Source organism: Triturus cristatus, chromosome 7 (assembly GCF_964204655.1).
Source record: "Triturus cristatus chromosome 7, aTriCri1.1, whole genome shotgun sequence".
Lineage (NCBI taxonomy): Eukaryota > Metazoa > Chordata > Amphibia > Caudata > Salamandridae > Triturus > Triturus cristatus.
Genome location: NC_140590.1, coordinates 1066204111 through 1066227037, shown reverse-complemented (window position 1 = coordinate 1066227037; position 22927 = coordinate 1066204111). Strand labels below are relative to the sequence as shown.

The following is a 22927-nucleotide window of genomic DNA, read 5'->3' as shown; positions in this document are numbered from 1 at the left end:
GGCCTAACAATTTGACACAACTGGCTGATCACTCAGCTGGGGTAAGTTGGTGTAATCACCTCTTACTTAGGTGTAGTATACCTATACCTAACCTTAAATGGGACACATATTAACCTATAAGTCACTCCTATGGCAGGCCTTAACAATCCTGAAGGCAGAGTGCTTGGTTTCATGTGAGATGGTGCTCTGGCATGAGCTGAGCCTATCTGCAGTGATCGGAATCACTTCCTTTTACTGTTTCCAGATATCGCCATACCATATACTCTTAAGTGCATTATGAACCTCGCGGTTAAATGCTATCTCTGGTTTGGCTTTATCAAAACATGTCGAGTAAGGTGTCATACGAATTGGAATACTAACCCCTCGCCAATTCTGGCGACGGGGTTAGCATTCCACCCTTCTAGAGGGACACGACATGTACAGTACCTGAAACCCGGGTAAAATCAGACATAGCCTCCGCTCCACAAAATGGATGCTGCCACCACAGACACAAGTCTGCCCTCCTGCTGCTGGGAGTCCTTCCAGCTTGGGAGACGTGGACAAAGGGTTTTTTGCCAGGGGAGGTGCGAGCACCACCCCAGACAGGATTTTGTGTATTGGTCAGGTAGGGCTTCAATAGAATCAGACATGCCTGAGGCTCACAAGGAGCCTCGGTGCATATGCCAGTTCAAACCGGTCCTGGGGCACACCAGCCCCGGACCTGGGGCGAGCTGGACAAAGGATTGGGGGTGTAACCGCCCCCCTTCCTGGTCCCACCCATAGGGAGGGACCTAGCAGGTAGTCCGGCCCCTAGAATCCGCTTAAAGGTAGGAGCTGTGTCCTAAGACTTCAGACATCCTGGAATCAACTTAACCACAAGAAGAAGACGGGAACTTCGATGCTCTGCTGCACAGAGGACTGAAGGAAATCTCCCCTATGGTCAGGGAGTGACCATCTTGCTAACGCAAGCACCAACCAGCTATTGAACGTCTGCTTTGCCGCCGCCTCCTGCCGGAGCCCGAGCCCAAAGCCCGACAAGAACTGGACCTCCAGACCTCTCACCGCCCGATCCACAGTCCCTGCAAAGAAGGAACCCGTGGAGGCACCGAGACACGTGGAGCCAGCCATCTTGGAAGACCGACGACAAGCTGCAAGCGCAACGACAGAGGCTCCCTCCAAGTTGTGCTTTGGGACCTGAGAAGCCCAACACCCGAGCAGCATTTGCACCAAAGGTGAGCCCTCCAGCATCTCCACGATCTGCGTGGGGCCCCTCTGCACTTTGCACCTCGACGCGCCTGCCCGGTCCCTGGCCCGTTGGCTAGTGGCCATTTTGGCGACCTATTTGAAACTCAACGACGCTGGTCTGGTTGCTCCAGACTGGCCCTAGCTGCTCTCCAAAAGAGCAGCCCCTCTGACCTTGCTGGTCAGAACAATCAGCTTACATCTCTTTCCACGACTCCTGCCTTTGCCAAGGCTTGTTTGCTTCTTTCGAGTCGCCGACACCGCCGACAGCGAGAGCCTGCATGGGACAGCTCGTGAACCGACTCCTGGACGTCGTCTACCTTCAGGGACCACGTGGCTGCGGAGACAAGCTACCCCTCATCACCTGTTTGCACCCGACATCGCCTGGTACCTACCTGGTGCCACGCCGGTCACTGGCTACTGACTGTGAACACTGTCCCTTCTGCTTTCAGGTCTTCTACTACTCCGATCCACCCTTGGATCCAACGCATCTCTTCTGGACCGACCGCCTGCAGCATCTTTGTAATCAGGCTCCATTGAATCGATAGAAGAAACCCGACGCACTTCGAGACCTATGCACCCGCTTCCTGTAGGTGAGGTAACGCTGGCACCCCGGTGCCCAAGTGTAGAGAAACATCTCTAGTGTCTGTGTTTTAAATCTTGAGATGGTAGTCCAACCAGAAGATCCTTTCTGCAGTAACTTTTAAACTTTTACGCACCCATTGAAAACCTATGGGAGCCCGCGTGTGACTTTACTCACTGCACACGCGACCCGTGGACCTCCTGGTCACTAACTAAAGTTAGCTCCTTGTAGGCCCAGCGATTCTAGAGGCCCTAGGCCTTTTCCCTTTCCTGTTCGTGGTACTTATACCACTATTTTAGTATATGGTTTGAGTGGCCACCAGGGCCCATCCATATAAAGTGCAACTTCTGTATATTATAACATTGTCTTATTTAACGATTTGTGCTCCTGTGCTCATAAAGAGTCTAGGGGACACTTTGAGAAATAAATACATATATATTTTGAATATATATCTGTGTGGTGTCCTTTCATTGGTATAAAAGGGGGTTACATTTGGTAAAACAGCCTGCTTAACACGCTTTAACGAGTTTAGCCTCAAAGACTGCTTAGCCTACGCTACCACTAGGGCAGCTAGTCCGAAAAGGTTGACTTACAACCACACCATAAGGGTTGCTTGGCATGGTACAAGGTGGTCACTTTAACTAGTGAACATCATATACCAGGCCAACTTCTCACAACGAGTTTTCTATATATGAATAATATGGCTTTTTCCAGAAGATTCCCATCCAGGACCCTATCTTCTAGTGGAGTCTGGCGGCATCCCTCCCTGTGCTATCACTGCGAGTAGAGCATGTTGGATCTGCAGGTACCTAAAATACTCTATATTGGCCAATTCATACTCCACTTGTAATTGGGCAAAGGGAATAGTTTTTCCTGCCTTCCATAGATCCCCAACCTTAGAGATCCCTATTAAGTCCCAACGGTCGAACCCCCTGGTGTGCCGCAGATTACTAAGTAGGTCGGTATCCCAGAGTGGGGTGGCCAGTGTTATCTTACCCTCCCATCCCAGACTACTTGTAGCCGCCCGCCACACTTGTATTGCGTGTCCAGTGGGCCCCGACAACTTCTTCCTGGCTGGATTAGTGTATAATGCCCCTGCCAAACTCCCTGCCGGGAGTAGCCACCTGTCCATGTTAAATCTGGGTCTCCCTGTGGTCTGTACGTGCACTGATTTATAGCGGCTTGTTGCGCCGCCCAGTAATATTTCTTAATGTCTGGGAGGCCAATTCCCGCATCATACCACTCCAATGTAAGCTTTTGTATGGCAATTCTAGGTGGTTTGCCCCTCAGGGCACCATCTACGATTCTAAAGTAATCAGCCCGCCACTGGGTGTGTCGTGTTCTGTAAGACATACAAAAAACGTGGAAGGGACATCATTTTAAATAAGGCTGCACGCCCCAGCAGGGTCAATGCGAGCGACCTCCAGTGCTGGACGTCACTTTTGAGTCTCTGCAACGGGGCTAGATGATTATGATCATATAATTGAGTCTGGTCTTTAGAGTTTCGGATCCCCAGATATTTAAACCCCGTCTGTCTCTGCTTCTGTTATGTGAATACCTCTGGGCAGGGAAGGCATCTCTCCACTAAGGACATAGATGACCGATTTGGACCAATTAATCGTGTAGCCAGTAAATCGTTCAAATACCATGAAAATGTGAAGCATTCTATTTAGGGAGGTCGAGCAGGATGCCAAATATAATAGAATGTCTTAGGTGTATAACGGAATACGGTCTTCACAGCCCTCTATCCATTTGAGCCCTCCAATGACGGGATCCTTCCGTATCCACATCGACAGTGGTTCGAGCACCAAAGCGCAGAGCAGTGGGGAGAGGGGACAACCCTGCCTGGTACCCCTACCAAGTTGAAACACAGGAGACTTTCTATTGTTGACCATCACTTGGGCAAGCGGTGTAAAAATAAAGGAGGTGGACCCACCCCAAGTAGCCTGGGCCAAAACCCATACTGCAAACATGTAGGACCATTCTATCGTGTCAAACACCATGGCTGCTTCCAGGGACACTACCACTGCGTCTTCGGATATCGTGTCGGCTCGGTCCAGCACTCCCTGTAGACTCCGCAAGTTAAGAGAAGTATTCCTGGCTGGCATAAAGCCCGATTGGTCCGTGTGTAGCAGTTGCGTCAGGACGCGAAGTAAACGAGTGGCTAGGACTGTCGCCAGTATCTTGGCTTCGGCGTTGAGCAGCAATATCTGCCTGTAAGACGAGCACAGATTCTTGGGATTGCCACTCTTCTGAATTACCATGATGGTCGCCAACCTCTGGTCGACAGGAAGCAGTTCTGCCTCTCTACTCTCTCGAAACATTCCGGTAAGATAGGGTGGGATCTTACTCAAGGCTAACTTGTACAGTTCAATGGGTAAACCATTTGGGCCCGACGCCTTACCCACCCTTAAGTCGTGTATGGCTTTCTCGACCTCTGTGGTGTTGAGCTCCTGGTCGAGCTCTGACCTCTCCTCCTCAGAAAGAGCAGCCAGGGATAAATCCCCCCAAAAGAAGTGCATGTCTTCCTCGATGTATGGCATCTGAGACTTCTATATACCACGATAGTAGATACCAAAGGCATCTCCTGCGGCTCAGTGAGTCTCTCCCTGGACTCCAGTACGAGCTCTGCCACCACTCTACTTGCTTGTTCCCTATGGTCCAACCAGGCCAGCAATTTCCCGGCTTTATTACCGACGTCATAGATTTTGCGGAGCGTTGCCCTGTGAAATGCCTTAGCCGCATCAGTGGCCACTGCAGAGTACTCTTTCGTCTTTAATGTTAAGGCATGTCTCGTCTCATCTAGGTGAGCGTCTTGGAGCTTCCCTTCTAGTTCCCATATTTCTGTTTCTAAACTCACCAATTCTTCCTGTTTATGTTTTTTAACCCCATCTATTTGAGAGAAAGCTGCTCCTCGAATTACAACCTTATAGGCTTCCCATAATGTCTGAGCCGATTTCACCGAACGTTCGTTTTGCAGCGTGAATCTTTCTGGATTCACTATGCAGTGCATTATTCCGCGTTCTTGTGGTTGGGTTCGGATTCGTAGTCTTTCTTTTTTTTTTTTTGTCGTAGCCCAGGTGGGCGTCGACGTCCCACCATTTGGTGTACCTCTCGTGACGTCGGCGCGCTTCCTGCGGAAGTCCCACCTTGGGTGCACCATCTTCAGATTCTTTTTTCCGCCGTTGGGTCTGGATCGTCATCGAGAAGCTCCAGAGTTTGAACGAAGGAAAAGATAAATACGCGAGTTTCATCGAAGGAGAAAGTATACAAGACTACAGAGAAGAAGAACATACAGCTGGGACGACGAAGAAGGTGGAGTTCCACGAAAACTTCGACGCCCATTGGAAAATGCGCACTCGGAGACTCTGAGCGCAATGGACAAGACACCATTCAAATTCGGCCGTAACTGCCACCACAAATACGCGCAGAAGGATCAGCATCCAGTCTGCAACCTTTGCCTGCCGATCGACCACGTGAGCAAGGATTGCAACGCCTGCGCCGTCTTCACGCCGAAGACACTCCGAGTGAGAGAAAGGCAGAGAAGAGCCAACTTCAACATGGAAGGCAAGGGTAAGGCCCAGTCGCTGTATGAGCTGGGCCTCTCCACCGACGATGAGGACAACATCGCAGAAGGACCCGACGTCTTCACGGTGGCAGAGACCGATAAGAAAACGCCTGACAAGGTAGGAGGCTCTTCGAGTACAAAAGCCCCGAAAGGGCCCCGAAAATCTGAGAGTGACTCTCAAAGTCCTCGAAAGGAACACCGGCGCCGAAAATTTCGACGACCGCAAGTGGATCCAAAGACGAAAGGCCCGGCGGATCCTTCGAGAAGGGCTCCCAGGTGCCGAAGCCCGCCGAAAAGCAGGGTTCGTCGAAGCAGGGCCTCGAGGTGAGCCGCCCGACGACGAAGGAAAAGGCCACGTCGACGCAAGCTCCGTCGAAGAGACCAGCGCTCGACGCCGATCCCGCCTCCGAAATGGAGAAGAAAAAGAGAAGGCTCGAAGCGGAGATGAAGGGTATCCTTCTGAGGAAGAAGGAGTTCGACGAAAAAATGAGACCGTACAAGATCCCAGTAAGGCCGCCGACCGAGGTGGTCGAGGAACAGGAGGACTTCGACACCGAAGATCTGTCGAGAGATCCTGAAGAGGAGGAGGAGGAAGCCTACTATGAGGGAGAAGAAGACGAGCAGCAGTCGATCTACGGCTCGGCGCCGTCGCCGACTCAGGAGATGGAATGGCAAGACCTCGACGCCGAAAGTCTCGAAGAGCCCGTGGAGACATATCCTTCGAGGCCTTCGCCGCCAGACGACATTGGAGCATACAACATGGTCGTCAGGAGCGCAGCAGCGGCCTTTGGGGTGAAATTGGACGAGGAGAAGCAGAAAGCAGACTTTCTACTGGAAACACTGCTCCCCATCCAGACTAGGAGCCAGTTCCTCCCTATGCTCCAAAGCGTGATGAACCAAGGGAAGGAGGCATTCAAGGAGCCCGGAACTTGCAGATCCATCACTCCAAGAACAGAAAAGAAGTAAAAGCACTCTTCACAGGATCCTCCATATATCAAGGGATCAGTCACAGCTGACTCCATCATTGCTTCCACGGCCAGGAAGAGGGCCAATGTGCCGGCTATCTCAGGGCTGCCTCCCGACTAGGAGAGCAGAAAAATGGACCTCATCGGGAGGAAGGTGGAGAGAAATGCAGCAATGCACTGGCGCATGGCCAACTCCAATACCCTTCTGAACAGGCACCAGCACCAACACTGGGACGAGATGGGAGACCTAATTAAGCATCTCCCAGAGCAGTACAGACAGAGAGCTTCCCATCTGGTCGAGGAAGGCAAAAGCATTTCTAACGCATGCATTAAGACAGCATTGGACGGGACAGAGACATCTAGCAGGCTGATGGCTATTGGTATCACGGAGAGGAGGCAAGCCTGGCTCCGAATTTCTGGCTTCAAACAGGAGGTCCAGAACAACATACTGAACACACCATTCAACGGTGAGACGCTGTTCGGTGCCCCGGTGGACGAAAAACTCTCCCAGCTGAAGAAGGAAAATGAAACGGCTAGGTCCATGGGGGCCCTGCAATTTAGAGGGATGCGAAGAGGCACCACAGCTCGGAGACCCTTCGGAAGGGGAGGAAACCAGCTGGGAACGTCACACCAGACTTTCCAGCAAGGACAGCAGGGTGAAGGTCACAGCCAGCAGGGCCAGCAGAAGCAGAACTGGCAGTACCAACCTCGGGGCCAGTCCTTTCGCGGGAGGGGAAACGGACGTGGACAGAGAAGAAGAGGGGGAGACCAACCCTCATCAAAGTGACTTCCATCGAAAGAAGAAGCTCACCCTCAGGATACCCCAGGGGGTGAAGCGCATAGTGAACACAGTAGGGGGATTCACAAACCAAACGCCTACGAGCATGCAACACCAGTAGGCGGAAGACTAAAACTTTACCTTCAACAATGGCAAAAAATAACATCAGACAAATGGATTCTGAACGTCATACAGTACTGGTACTGTATAGAGCTAGAGAAAAGACCTCCAGACAAGAAACCAAAAAGAAGGCAACGCTCCGGGCAGGAGCTTGCTCAACTCAAAAAGGAGACTCTGCAACTGCTCCAAAAGAAGGCCATAGAACCGGTGCCATACAGAGAAAGGAACAAGGGAGTGTACTCAAACTACTTCCTGGTCCCAAAGGTGGACGAAACACTAAGACCCATCCTGGATCTACGGTTCCTAAACAGATTCATAAAAACTCAGAGATTCAAAATGACATCGCTGCAAGAAGTGCTGCCCCAGTTACGAGGAGGAGACTTCATGTCCACGGTGGATCTCAAAGATGCCTACCTGCACATCCCGATGAACGGTCGACACAAGAACCTGGTAAGGTTCACCATCAACGAGGATCACTACCAATACACAACCCTGGCATTCGTCCTCAAGTCCGCGCCAAGGGTGTTCACAAAATACCTGGCAGCGGTAGCAGCATACCTACGGAGGGAAGGGATCCATGTATACCCTTACCTGGACGACTGGCTAATCAAAGCAAGTACTCTCGACAAGTGCGAGGAACACGCAGAAATAGTGACAAATACACTAACAAGTCTAGGGTTCTCGATTCACTGGGGGAAATCATCAATGGAACCAGAACAGGTGAAGATCTTCCTGGGGGCACAGATCAACACCATAAACAACACAGTCATGCCCAGCAACAGGAGAACAGAAGCCCTGCTGAAGGAGACACGTCTCTACCAGAAGGGGCGAGCTCTGACGGTGAGAACGGCGAGCAAGATCATGGGGATGATGGCGTCATGCATACACCTAGTCCCCAATGTATGCCTACACATGAGACCATTCCAAGAATGGCTGCAAGAACAATGGTCACAAGCAAACGGAAGTTGGGAGGATCTAGTGGTTGTAACGCACGCAGTGCAGGAAGAGATAACATGATGGAACAGGGAAAACATCACAACAGGGAAACCCTTGACACCTCCAAACCCAACTGTGACCATCACCACAGACGCATCCCAGAGGGGATGGGGTGCACACATGAACAAGCTCAGAGTGAGAGGTCTGTGGACTCCAACGGATGCGGTCAAACACATCAACTACCTGGAATTGAAGACCGTACTGCTAGCCCTGAAGGCTTTCCAGAGGCAGCTGTACAACCAAAGAGTGTTGATACAAACAGACAATACTACAACGATGTTCTACATCAACAAGCAGGGAGGAACGCAATCGTTCCCCCTATCCAAACTGGCTCAGGAGATCTGGAGATGGGCAATCCCACTGAAAATAGACCTGCTGGCCATACACCTTCCAGGGAAGGACAATGTGGAAGCGGACTGGCTCAGCAGGCAGACTTCGGCATCCCACGAGTGGGAGCTCAATGGATGGGAAACGCAAAAACTATTCAGAAGGTGGGGGAAACCTACAAGAGACTTATTTGCAACACGCCAGAATGCAAAATGCCAAAACTTCGCATCCAGACAACCAGAAAAACAATCCCAGGGGAATGCCCTATGGATAAGCTGGTCAAAAACATTTGCCTACGCTTTTCCACCAATACCACTGATGCACAGGGTACTCAACAAATGCAGGACAAGCAACATGACGCTGATCCTAGTAGCACCACAGTGGGCAATACAAACGTGGTACTCTCAGATAGTGGAGATGGCAGAGGGCCCCCCACACAAATTCAAAAAAATCTAAGACTTACTCTCCATGCAGAACAGAGAGGTTCTACACCCAGAGCAAGAGAGCCTCAGTCTAGCGGCTTGGCTCCTGAGGACCTAGAGTTCGCACACCTTAAGCTACCTCGAAGCACTATGCGAGTGCTGCGTGAGGCTAGGAGGCCAACGACACGGAAATGCTATGGGGATAAATGGAAAAGGTTTACTATTTGGTGCACCAGAAATAAACTGCAAAACAAAATGACCAAGGAATCAACGGTGCTTAGATACCTCACACACCTACTAAAATCTAATCTATGCTCGTCGTCACTAAGAGTCCACCTAGCGGCGATTGTAGCGTACACACGAGGGGAGACAGGAGGAAGTTTCTTTACCTCTCGAGTAGTAAAGAGATTCCTCGAGGGAGCTAAAAGATTAGCACCAACTAAAAGAATGCCGCCGCCGGCATGGAACCTCAATTTAGTCCTGACTGAACTCATGAAGGTGCCCTTTGAGCCCATACACACAGCCTCTCTACAAATGCTGAGCATGAAAACAGCCTTCCTGGTAGCAATAACATCGCTACGTAGGGTAAGCGAACTGCAGGCGTTAACACTACAGGAGCCCTACATACAGATCCACAAGGACAGAGTCGTCATGAGGACGGACCCACACTTCATGCCAAAGGTGGTGTCCGCTTTCCATATGAACCAGACCATTCAAATACCAAGTTTCTTCCAAAACCCGACAACGGGCGCAGAGAGGGCACTTCACACTCTCGACGCCAGAAGGGCGGTGATGCACTACATAGAGAGAACTAAGGAACATAGGAAAACAAAACAGTTTTTCGTGTCATTCGCTACCAGTTTCCTCGGTAGACCAGTGACCAAGGGCACCATCGCACGATGGATCGCGCTAACAATACAATTCTGCCACAGGCAGGCAGGACAAGAACTATCGGAGGGGGCACAGGCACACTCCACAAGGAAGAAGGGGGCAACAATTGCCTTTCTGGCAAACACGCCCATTCAGGACATATGCCTGGCGGCAACCTGGGCTTCAGTACACACGTTCACTAAGCACTACTGCGTGGACATACAGATGAACAAGGAAGCACAAGTAGGACAGAAGGTGCTCCAACATATATTCAATGACCAACGCTCATCTTCCACCCAGCAGCCACAAAAATAGCAAACCGCTACAAAGTCTATGCACAGCATAGTGAATCCAGAAAGATTCACGCTGCAAAACGAATAGTTTCTTACCTGTCGGTGTAGTTTTGCAGCTTGAAGATCTTTCTGGATTCACTAGCGGACCCACCCACCTCCGCCAGAAAGATGAGGCAGGAGAGCAAGGTCGAAAGTGAGGTTGAGAAGAATAAAATACTGAAAAGAGACTTGGAGAATAAACAAGACTAAAACCGCCTGGGGTTCAAAAAAAAAAAAAAAAAAAAAAGAGAGAAGACAAAAGAACAAAACAAGGGAAAAAAGAACACGAAGATGGCGCACCCGAGGTGGGACTTCCGCAGGAGGTGCGCCGACGTCACGAGAGGTACACCAAATGGTGGGACGTCGACGCCCACCTGGGCTACGACAAAAAAAAGAAAGACTACGAATCCGGACCCAACCACAAGATCGCGGAATAATGCACAGCATAGTGAATCCAGAAAGATCTTCAAGCTGCAAAACTACACCGACAGGTAAGAAACTATTCGTTTTCCTGAAAGTACAATTCTGTGTCTTGTCTTGTACAATTTCCTCCTTTATTTGAGGGTTTTTGAGATACCACGGATTGATAGGTACTACTCTACCAATTCTGGGTTCTCCCACATCGATTTGGGCCCATACAGGTGAGTGGTCTGATATACCCCTGATAAGGTGGCTCACTTCTTTGATGTTTTCTAACTGGTCTGCTAGCATTACGATGTAGTCGATTCGGGACAACTGCGGTGAGCCCCGGAATAATATGTGTACTGCTGTTCCCTCGGGTGGAGTATCATCCAGGCGTCTACGAGGCCCATAGCTTCCATAAAATTGTGAATTTGTGTGCAAGCAGGAGGTAGTATTTACTACCCTCTGGTAAAGTAAGGAGGAGATCACCAAGGTCTCTGAAAGCTGGGGTCTGAAGGCCCTGCGGTAGGTATACGGATACCAAGTTTAACGTCTGTCCCTCCCACGTCCCCGAGACTGCCACAAATCGACCCAAGTTATCTGTCCATATGTGCTCAGTCGTGATCTGGAATGCCTTATGAGTCATTATTCCCCTCCGCGCCCCCTGCATCTTAGGACATAGTTGATCATGGGCAACATTAACATCTTGTATGCCTCCTTGGGGTTGGAGTGCCCCATCCTACGTTGTTTATTTTCCTTCCTATTGGGACCAACACGTGTCATTCACATATGACCCTCTGGGTCAAGCTCCAGGTCTTTGAGGGTCCCAAAGTAAATATTCCTGCACCATTTTGCATTTCAACTTATATGGTGCACCTGAGAGATCTGGAACCTGATTTCTTGGGTACCATGTACTTTAATCCTTATATTCTGATTTTGTTGCAAGTTTACCTCCTCTCGAATTATTGCATACATTTGCTTCATTACTTACAAGGCTTTCATCTCTGGGCCACCTTTTGGCTGAAAAACAAACCAGTTTCTAGGTGTCAAAGACTCCACAAAAGTCCAGATGTTTGGAGCTTGATCATTCCCAGATCCTGTCATTGAAATGTGTGCACAACCCCTTCAGCTGCAGTGTGTAGGGTACAGAATACCTTACTGGCCACCTTCTTCCTTATCTCATTAAATCTCAGAAACCTTTGACAATGTACATCTTTGAACTTTATTATCTGCTGCTTTCCTAATGCTGCTCAGGTTACCTTTGTGCATTTCTCAGAAAATTAATTGATTTTTTGATTGTACGTTGCCCTGTTATTTCACTCTGCTGTTTTCATATGGTTTAAGGTGCCGTTATTCTCAGAGCTGTTTTCATTAGTTATTTTTATGTTCACATACAGCTTATCACATGTATTGGGGTCGCAATTTAATAAATGTTTAAAATTAGGATTAGGGGAAATTTTGAGAAGGGTTTTAGCACACATAGGGAAGACTTAAGGACTCCATAGTAAAATCTTGTAAAAGCCCTAGGAGAGCCTAAAGTGTACCTTGAATGCTCCTAGAGATGCCTTTGGAGCAGGCTTGAGATAATTTAATGATCATTAAGGGGAAACCTTGGAAAAAAACTTTGGAGAGATCTTGTGGAATCCTTAAAGGAACCTCTATGCGCCTAGGCTAAGCTTTGAAGAATATGTACAGAAGACCCAGGGGAGTGGTGGACTGAAGGAAAGGCTTCAATATTGCATTGGAGCGTGCTGCCCAGGCAGTAACGGTTGTTGAGGTCCCCTTTTCTGATGAGGGCCTACAACTTGGTAGAGAACCTTTAACAACTGGTACTGCCCCAGCAGAAGGACTTTTAACCTGTTTGCCACCCACTGCGGGTAAAATGTTCTAAAATAGACCGGGAGGAACAGAAAGGCAAGCTTTGAAGTATTGGGGCAGACAGGATGCATCTGCTCCTCTTCCTTGTCTTCAGTGGAGCTGTCTGCACTCCAGTGTTCTAATAAGCCCAAGAGAGCAATGACAAACCGTTAGGGAATCCCTAAAGAAACATGAGAGCAGACGTAGAAAATAGACATAGATCTTTTCAGAGATGCCTTTCATATTCCTCCAGGAATTTAAAAAAAAATGAGATTTTTTTTTAAAGATTTCTTGGTAATTGCCTTGAATGGTACTGGGGGTGCCTTTGGCAACTATCGGTGATACGCCTTCGTATAGGTAATATATGGCTTTGAAATTTTGTGAGAAACTCATTACATTTCAGCTAAGTGGAATATGTTATTTAATTTCAACAGATTCACCCAAGATGAGACAGAGGCCTCCACCACGACGAGATCTTACTATAGTAAGTGGTGTTTCTTATACATTTTCACCAGTATTCTGATTGGTTGTCACACTGTCTTGGCATACCTTACAACTGAGCCTTTATAGACCATACTGTGATGCAGCCATGGAAGAGATGGTTGTGTTTTTACAATATTTTGTGAGGTGAACATGTCTCTTCCATCCACATTAGTGTTCAAAGCAGCTACCAGAGTGCTGCAATGGTTTAGTGACATGAATTTTGGGAACACTGGATCAGAATCCAGGCCTCTTGGTTTCACAGCCTAGTCTGAGAATTTTACTTGGGACATCTGAAGCCTTGGGTGACTGTGTAGGGCCAGGTCCTCTACTAAAGTGGGTCCTAAAAACATTGGCAAGATGAATTTTGATTGAGTTGACCTCTTTTTTTCAACAGCTTGCTACAACTTTTTCCTAATTTTGATTGGTTGTTTTCCCATAATCTTGCGCCTCCAATATTTGAATTTTTTTCGACTGGTCCACACTGTTCTTTTATGAAAAGGCAAACTACAATTTTATTATGTAAAGAGGTTTTACAGAAATGGGGGGTGGGGCATCCAGAGAATAACGTCTCAATAGGTAACAAACCATAGCCAATATTATCAAACAAACAAGCAAACATTCAGCAATGCCTTTTGTTGGTGATTGTTAGCATTGCTTGTACTGGCTAAATAAAATAGTTTGTTCGTAGAGTGCGTGGCTGTAGATGCACATGCTCTGAATAGTCCTGCCATCCTATGTTGGGCTCGGATGATTGCAACTTGTTTTTCTTCGAAGAAATCTTTCGAGTCACAAGGTCTTGGTGACTTCTCCTCTGGCCTTGGATGCACATGGGCACCTACTCCATTGTATACAGTTTTTCTCCGTTCAAATGTGATTTAGTGCACTCCCAGTTTCAACAAGTCCGCTGATTCCCTTCATACCTTCAGAGTTTTGTTCTCTTCCTCCCCTTCACTGCAAGACTTCTTCCACTGCTAACTGTGCCAATTGCATACCTCCAGTCTGTTTTCGACTGTTGGAGTCTCTCTGACCTAGAGGTCTATTGGCGTGCTGCATGTTCCTACATATCCTTCATATCCTTCGGAGCATGAAAATGCACCTGAGGTAATGGAGTAGACACCTTTCAAGAGATGCCTCTAGTGTCATTCTAAGTGCTCCTGGTCTGATATTCTCACTGTCTGCAATCTTTGCCTCTTGTAGGAGCACAATAAGAGCCACTGCAACTGTTACTTGCATTCTGCAGGAAGAAGACTGTACACCAATGCAGAGACTGATGGTGGGCCCACAGCATGATAGTACAAAGCTCCTCAAATGACGAAAATCTTGGGCGGGACGATCCCCTTCAGCACCAAAGAGGAGGAAGAAGCACTTGGTGGGTTGCCTAACCTTCCGACACAGTAGGCCAGTCCTGAAGAACAAGTGCCTGAGGATGTTCCATCCACCTTGGCCAGCTCCAGTACACTCTTGAAGACCATGCCTTCAGTGAGTACTGACGATGCCCCAGCCCCTCCAAAACAGCCACACACCGGAGCCAAGCACTGCCCTTCCGGGGGACAGGCGTCGAGTCTTGTGCTGAAGCTGCTGCCTTCCATGGGTGCCATGCTGCCTCAGAGTACTGGTGCACACCGAGAAAACACGTCGGAGCAGACAAAAAGGGTCACCTAGTTGTCTTGATTCTCCACTTGCCCCAAGCTTAAAAGACCTGGGTTGATTCTGAGCTATCGAAGGCGGCTCTATAATCAAAGCCGAAATAAATAGTCACCGAAGCAGCTGCTGTTGATGCTGAAACCGTTGTCTGCACTGAAACCCTCTACAGTCGGCATAAAGGAATACCCTCTTCTCAAGAAGCTACAGCAGGAGCTGGATGTACTCCAGAGGAGGATCATCATACACCATATTGCCTCCCAAGATGCCTAAGCACAAGGTTTCTCCTGTACCTATTCCTTCTTCCCTTGCTCCTCCTCTCTTCCTCCACCATCATCCCCTCCACCTTTAACCCCTCCACCATCGTCTCCTCCACCATCATCTCCTCCTTCACTACCTTCACCCTCTTCCCATCAGGGGATTCCGGAGTCTTACTCGGATACTGGCCTTCCTAGCCCTTCCTCTCCTGCCAAAGATTTTTCCCACTCTGCCTTCAGGCTTCAGAAGGCGATGTAGAACCTCAGACAGACCCAGACTTAGAGCATATCCCTGTCAGGGCCTCTTTGGCGGATGACACCATGGTGTACCACAGCGTCTTCTAAAAGCAGCCACCTAACATAAGGTGGGGATAGATGTACACTACCCCCGCTGAGAATGACTTTTTAGTGAAGATGTTCTCAAAGTTTAAGCATTCCGTTTAGTACCTCTCCATGCTCAAGGGTAGGATTAAGTCCGCCCATGAAAATTCCAGGGACCCAGTTAAATCCTGCATGGTCACACCATGCATTGTGAAAAAATCCAACTTGTGTCCTCTGACCCACTCTATATCAGAGGTCATGTCCATCCTGGCTCCTTAGTAGTCACTACTGCTAGGAAGAGGTCAACAGCTCAGGCCACTGGGGATGCACCGCCTCCTGATAAGGACAGCAAGCGAATAGATGCTGCAGGGAAGAGAGTAGCCGTAGGTGCAGCCGAACGTTGGCGCTTTGCAAACTCAGTAGGCCTCCTCTCTAGATGTGATTGAGCCAATTGGGAGGATATGGAAGGGCTCTTACAGCACCTCTGAGATCAATATCACAAACAGTGTGGAAGAGCTTATAGAGGAGGAAAAAGCCATTTCTAAAGTGACTATTGGTGTGCTTTAGTTGCTGCAGATACTGCTGACCAGGGGAGTAAATACCTCTATTATCCTCTCGCTCATTCCTGGCTCAGAAAGTCTGGAATCAGGCCAGAGGTGGAACAGCACCTCCTCAACCTGCTGTTCCATGGGGAACACCTCTTTGGGGTGCAGGTTGACCAAATAAAAAAAAAGACACAGAGACCGCAAAGGTGATGGTTGCCTTACAGGTACTATATGGTAAGGACTCCTTTTGGAAACAGCAGTCAAGTGGGGATTGCAAAGCCACTTGCCAAGGACATATCCAACTCTACCACAACTACCAACAGGACAGCAGAGCCCTCACATGGGGATCTTTGCCAAGGGCCAGCCAAAGGCACTGCTAGTAAGGGTGCCATCAATTACAATAATTGACCTACGTCCCTCCCACACCTCCCACCCCAATGCCCCCTGATCACCCAACACCTGTCTGGGGAGGCTTCAAGGGTTCCTTCCATGCTGGGAAGGTATCACCACAGACCATTGGGTCCTATTCATCATCGTGCACTGCTACTGCCTAGAACTCCTCTCCTCTCCACCAAACATTCCACCCTGCAACCAAACGCTCAGCCTAGAACACCTTGTGTTGCCGCAAAAGGAGGATCAGGCACTCCTAGTCAAAGGAGCCATAGAGCCAGTGCCCCTTCAAGATCAAGGCAAAGGCATCTACTCCCTGTAATTCCACATTTTCTAGAAAAACTGATCCCTAAGACCCATCCTCTGCCTCCATCCTCTCAATAGATGCATCGTCAGAACACTTCCACATGGGCCCCCCTACAGGATGTCATCTGTCCTCTGCAAAAAGGCAAAGTCATGACCACACTAGACCTGAAGGATGCTTACTTTCACAACCTAATCCATCCCGCTCATTAGCACTGCCTCCGCTTCATGGTAATTGGTCAACAATGCCAGTTCAAAGTACTACCCTTTGGTGTCACCATGGCCCCAAGGGTCTTTATGAAGTGTTTAGAGGTGGTAGCCTCTCACTTCAGAAGTTGAGGAAATCGCATCTACCCCTATCTCGATGATTGGCTGATCAAGACTTCAAGCAGACAGAGTGCTTAACCAACACCCAGACTGCAACCTCCCTGCTGCACAGCCTGTGGTATACAGTCAATGCCTCTGAGAAAGGGGATCCCCTCAGGGGAATTAATAAGGTCAGGGAGAAAAGGGGACAAGTCAATACTACCAACTCTTATTTGGCGCCACTTCAGATTCAACCTTTCCTAGGGTCAGTGCTCAACTCTGTAGTGATATTGGTTAGGGGTATACCCATCAATCACCCTCCCGTTTACCTGGGTATCTGAAACGCAATATTTAAACAATTGGTAAGGAGGAAAAGATACACAAATATTTTTGGACACGGATACCTTTAATTATCCTGTCATCTGCGTCGAAATTCGCATTTTAGTTATTTGAACATTCTGTCATTGAGCATAAACAAAAGACATATATTTACACTTAACACCTCTACGGCTAAAAAAACAAACTAAGGCTACTGTCCACCGGGAAATTTTTCTTATTTGTGATCCTTCTATAAAACAACTGTCGACGCGGTCGCGTTTCAGCCGGTATATTTCTTACGGCTTCTTCAGGACAAGAGCAACAGGGCCTGGATTTGGACCGGCTGAAGCGGACGCGGACCTCTTTCACTGCGGAGCAACTCTATCGACTTGAGCTGGAGTTCCAGAGGTGCCAGTACGTGGTGGGCCGAGAGAGGACAGAACTGGCTAGGCAACTCAACATGTCCGAAACCCAGTTTGCACACCACGAGGGATGCAACGCCACATTATTGACCAGTTTGGAACTTATTGATTTGTACTCCTCGTATGGCAGCAGTACACCCTATCTTTGGAGATACGGTAGTTACCGTTTAGGATTAAAGAAATAACGCAGAAGCGGCCACACCGAGATTGATGCTCCGCCCTTCTTGTAGACTTGACGTTAGCAGAGTCCTTACCTCTTCTAGCCCAGGCAGATCAGTGTGACCCTTTTGGGCGAATGCTGCTGTTGCTCTTGTCCTGAAGAAGCCGTAAGAAATATACCGGCTGAAACGCGACCGCGACGACAGTTGTTTTATAGAAGGATCACAAATTTATTGAATTGCTTATGAATGTCACAATCTTACATTGCCCCCCATGAATAATTTGGAAAGTGATGTTCCTATATGCAATGTTTGAACCTTCTAGGTAGTCCACACTATTTAAAGGTGGCTCCACAATAAGAAAAATTTCCCGGTGGACAGTAGCCTTAGTTTGTTTTTTTAGCCGTAGAGGTGTTAAGTGTAAATATATGTTTTTTGTATATGCTCAATGACAAAATGTTCAAATAACTAAAATGCGAATTTCGACGCAGATGACAGGATAATTAAAGGTATCCGTGTCCAAAAATATTTGTGTATCTTTTCCTCCTTACCAATTGTTTAAATATTGCAACTCTGTAGTGGGCAAAGCCTTCCACAGCCCAAGAGTGCAAGCATTCCAGCAGTTTCTCCATCTTTTTCATCCACTCCATCCACTTCGAGTTCATATGTTAATAAGCCTTATGTGAATGATTGCTTAATGCATTGCCATTGCACCTAACACCAGACTACATATGTGCCCGCTTCAGGAATGCCTCTCAAGCCAGTGGCCACACCTAACCTGAGGGTAAGTTGGAGGATCTAGTGTTGATAAGGGTCAGCACTCGTCACTCTCTGCAGTGGTAGAACAGCAACAATCTGTTGAAGGGCTGGCCATTTGCGGACCCAGTTCCGTAAGTGACCATCATGTCAGACACATTACTAGTTGGCTGAGGAGCACACCCTAACAACATGACAGTCCAGGGTCTGTGGCCAACTTGTCAAAGAGGTTTCCACATCAACCACTTGGAACTGTTAGCCATTCATCTAGCTCTCAAAGTCTTACTTCTTAAGAGTCAAGGCAAGGTAGTCCTTGTACAGATGGATGATATGACTGCCATGTTCTACCTACAGAAGCAGAGAAACACTCACTCCCCTCAGAGATTGGTCCTAGTGCAGCGAATCTGGCATTGGGCCATGCATCACCATATTCTTCTCCCGGCAGAGTATTTTCTAGGAGTCAACAATGACTTTGCAGACCTGCTCTGCTTGACTAAGCAGCAAGTTCATTGGTAGGGACTCCACCCTCAAGTCCTCCTCTCTACTTGAAGATGAGTCACCCTTAACATAAACCTTTTCACCACACACAAAAACGCAAAATGCCCAAACGTTGCCGCCGTGTTGCCACACCCCCAGTCCATGGGCAATGCTCTGTGGATGAATTGTTCATGAAGCTCAAGCAAGCATTCCTCACTCTCATTCTTGTGGCTCCTTCGTGGGCCAGACAACAAAGGTTCTAGACCCTTCTAGAAATGTCCATTCTCCCAACTAGAAGTTCCCCAACAGGCTGAATCTTCTCACATAAAACCACTGCAAAGTCAGATACCCAGATCGCAGACAGGTCAACCTGGTGATTTGGCTCCTGCAGTGTTAGAGTTTCGTTACCTTAACATGCCCCCAGAGTGTATGGACTTACTCAGGGAAGTCTGTAGGCCCGCTACTTGCTCCTGCTATGCTGATCAGAGGAAGCTTTTTGTCCAAAGCTGTACTCCAAAACACATAAACCCTGTTACGCCTATGGTGTAAGACATTCTTTGTTACCTCCTACACTTAAAAAGTTGTTCGCTTATATGTGAATCTGGCTACATTTAGTCGCCATTGCTGCATATATGCAAAAGAGGGAACACTCTTCCTTTTTCCCCCCTGTAATTAAAGCTTTTATGGAAGGTTTTAAGCTTGTCATGCCACCAAGGGCACTCCCAACTCCAGCCTGGAATCTTAATGTTGTACTCACTATACTTATGGAGACCCCTTTGAGCTACTGCATTCATGCTCTTTGCAGTTTCTCTCTGGGAAGGTTGCTTTTCTAGTAGCCATAACGTCTCTCAGATGTATTAGTGAACCTAGAGGCCCTCACTAAACAGGAAACCTTTTTCTAGGTTCATCAGGTCAGTGGTTGTCAGAACCAGTCCAAAATTCTTACCCAAAGTGGTCTCCCCGTTCCACCTTAAGCAGACCATTGAGCTCACAGCCTTCTTTCCACACCCGGACTCGGTATCTGAAAGGGCACTTCACACACCTGATCTCAAGCATGCTCTAATGTACTACACTGATAAACCAAATCCTTTTGCAACACACAGCAATTGTTTGTGGCCTTTTCACACCCTCATAAAGGCCAAGCCATTTCTAAGGCAGGGATTGACAGGTGGATTGTCAAGTGCATCCAAACCTGTTAAGCAAAAGCTAAAAGAACCCTGCCTTCCCATTCCAATCCTCTCTCCACCCCCAAACCGGGTGCTACTATGGCTGTTCTAGGGAATATTCCCATAGCAGATATATGTAAAGCTGCAACATGGTCCATTCCACACACTTTCACAAAATACTATTGTATGGATATTCATGCTCGGCAGCAAGCTAAAGTTGGTCAGACTACCCTTAGGATTCTGTTCCAGACTTCTGCACCATCCACTGGCTAGCCACAAATTAGGAGAGTACGGCTTTATAGTCAACGTAGAGCATGTGTATCTACACCCACACATGCTGAGAACGGATTATGTTACTTAACCTATAAGCATCTGTTTGTTGCATGTAGAGCTGTAATTCACTTGTGTCCACCCTCCTCCTCCAAAACCAGTGTTGTTACCAGTTCCTTTCACGTAAGAATTTTTTTCTCTGTCTCCGCACATATATTCTATTCTTTTCTACTCACTACTACATTCTTACACTCACCCGACGGGCGTGAAAAAGTCTAACAATGGAGTCGTGCCCGTGTGCATCCAAGACCAGAGTAGGTGGCACTGAGACCTTGTGACTCAAAATACTTCTTTGAAAATGAACAAGTTGCAATTGTCCGCTCCCAACACTAGATGGCAGGACTATGCAAAGCATGTGAATCTACAGTACTACATGCAACTAACAGATTCCTACAGGGTAAGTATCATAATGCTGTTCTCTATACTGGATACCCCTTTGAAAACCTCAAAAATGTAGCTCATGTAATAGCCATACATTAATACCACTTGTTTCTCTCCACCTAATTTTCTTTCTCTAGCCCCGTGGCTTGAACTTGCCAAAGCCACCCACGCCTCCTCAGGTGGAAGAGGAATATTACACGATTGCCGACTTCCAAACCACCATCCCTGATGGCATCAGTTTCCAGGCCGGGCTTAAAGTGGAGGTAAGTGCATCCTTAATTGAATAAGTAGTCACCTCTGGGTTTTCCCATCGCATGTCCATGGAAATTCCAGTCTATGTTTGGCACATCCAGGTAATGCCAGATTCCCAATTTTTTAAACCACACACCTTCAACATTGGGTTAGGTGTTTGTGTGAGAGTGGACGTATTGTGGCAAGGCATGGATATCTGTACCGCAAGTTTTGTGCGTGTGATATCTGCAAATGAATGCTGCTTATTTGCAATAAATGTAATGGAGTACATTTGAAGAGAGAAAGTTGGCAGACTTGTGATATCACGGGGTGGGGCGAATTGGGAAGAGGAGAAGAGATAGAGTGGTAACTAGGTTAAGCACATGCATTAAAAAGAAATCAACGTTAATTTAAAAGAATTCAGATGGAAACCAGGTAACTTAGGATAACCATATTAGACACTCACATAGAAAATGTTCAGTATACAGAGCAAAAATATGTAAAGCATAAACATCTGCATAAAATAAGAGATAGGTGTGCAAAATTAAGCTCACTGAATGTCATTCAAAGAGAAATTGCGGGACATTTTAAAACGTTAAGAAGGAATATCAGTGCCCAAAATTCAATGGAAACTTAATGAGAAGAGGATAATCCAGCAGTGCCCAAATGTACTCTGTGTACGGGAAATCCATTTCCCTGTTGAAGGCTGTCAATACTCAGAAAAGTGTATGCACGGAATAGAATGACAAGGGACAGTCTATTTTAATCCAGGGTACCAGAATCCTGATTCTAGTTCAGTCAAGCACAAGCAATGCACATTAGAGCAAATCTGTTCATTGGTGTTAGAAGTATTCATGAACCAGACAAGCTCACCTCTTTTAGGGGTGCAAAGGAAGGGGAGATAGTTACACAAATAATGTATTATGTTTGTTTGTCATGTTGATTCTTTGAACTAACAAGTAAACAAGTAAAGGGAATAGATGTTTCAGGAAGTCCTTGGAAAGCAGTACTCCTCAATTGATATGATGCTGTTATCCACCCCTACTTTACCTGTAGCTGAATACTGTCCTAAAAATTATATATTTAGAGTAAGTCTAGAGTAATGAGATAATTAAATAATGAGAAATTTCATTCAACAGCATTGAACATTACATTGTTACTATTTCTTGAACCCACATTGTGGTGTACACCCTGCTTTAGACATATTCGCTTCACATTCTCTTGACATGGTGTGAAAAAAATCACAACATTGGACAAGCCACTATCTCCATTATGGCAGTAAAAAAGGGCTGATTAACATTGAGGCACTACCTACTTCAAGGACAACTGAACATACAAAAGCAAACACCAATGTAACAATGGCAGCACCAAACGCCGCTGAGTTAAACCTTTTGTGGAAGAGCAAGAGGAAAATTGCAGCCACAAAGAGGGGCAGCTGCATCAACCAGCATGTGACTTAATACAGCAGCATTCCCTCACTCACACAACAACGGTGGGGGGAAGGATAAAGGACTTCTTCCAGGAGTGGAAGAAGGTGACTTAAGGCAAATGGATACTCAACATCATACATTTTGGATATTGCATAGAACTGATCAAGCAGCCACTAGTAAAAGAACCATAGAAAGTGTTCTACACAAAAGAGGAAAAAACACGATTACTACAAGAAGTGAAAGTATTTTTACAAAAGAAGGCAATAGAAAGACTGCCCAAAGACAAGATCAACCAGGGAAATTACTCCGCATATTTCCTAATATCAAAGCAAGACGGATCTCTACATCGTATACTAGACTCCATTTCTGAAACAAGTTCACAAACACACAAAAATTCTAAATTACAATAGATGTAAAGAACTCCTATCTACACATCCCAATGAAACGCAGACACAAAAAATACTCGTTATTTTTGGTGGACGGAATTTACTATAAATTCAAAGTGCTGGGTTTTCTCTGTTTATCGAAAACCCCAAATTGTGGAATGTTGCTATTACCTTGTTTATGTGGT

General features: G+C 47.2%; 1 protein-coding gene across 4 annotated transcripts in view; it reads left to right on the top strand.

Annotated features, from left to right (window-relative positions):
* Positions 1-22927, top strand: part of SH3PXD2B (SH3 and PX domains 2B) — a 339606-nt gene that overhangs the window by 304687 nt on the left and 11992 nt on the right. For all 4 annotated transcript variants that reach the window (XM_085618152.1, XM_085618150.1, XM_085618151.1 and 1 more), the window contains 2 exons: positions 12876-12925; positions 20833-20958. In XM_085618152.1, coding sequence (XP_085474278.1) covers positions 12876-12925; positions 20833-20958 — 176 coding nt within the window. The remainder of the gene's footprint in view (positions 1-12875; positions 12926-20832; positions 20959-22927) is intronic.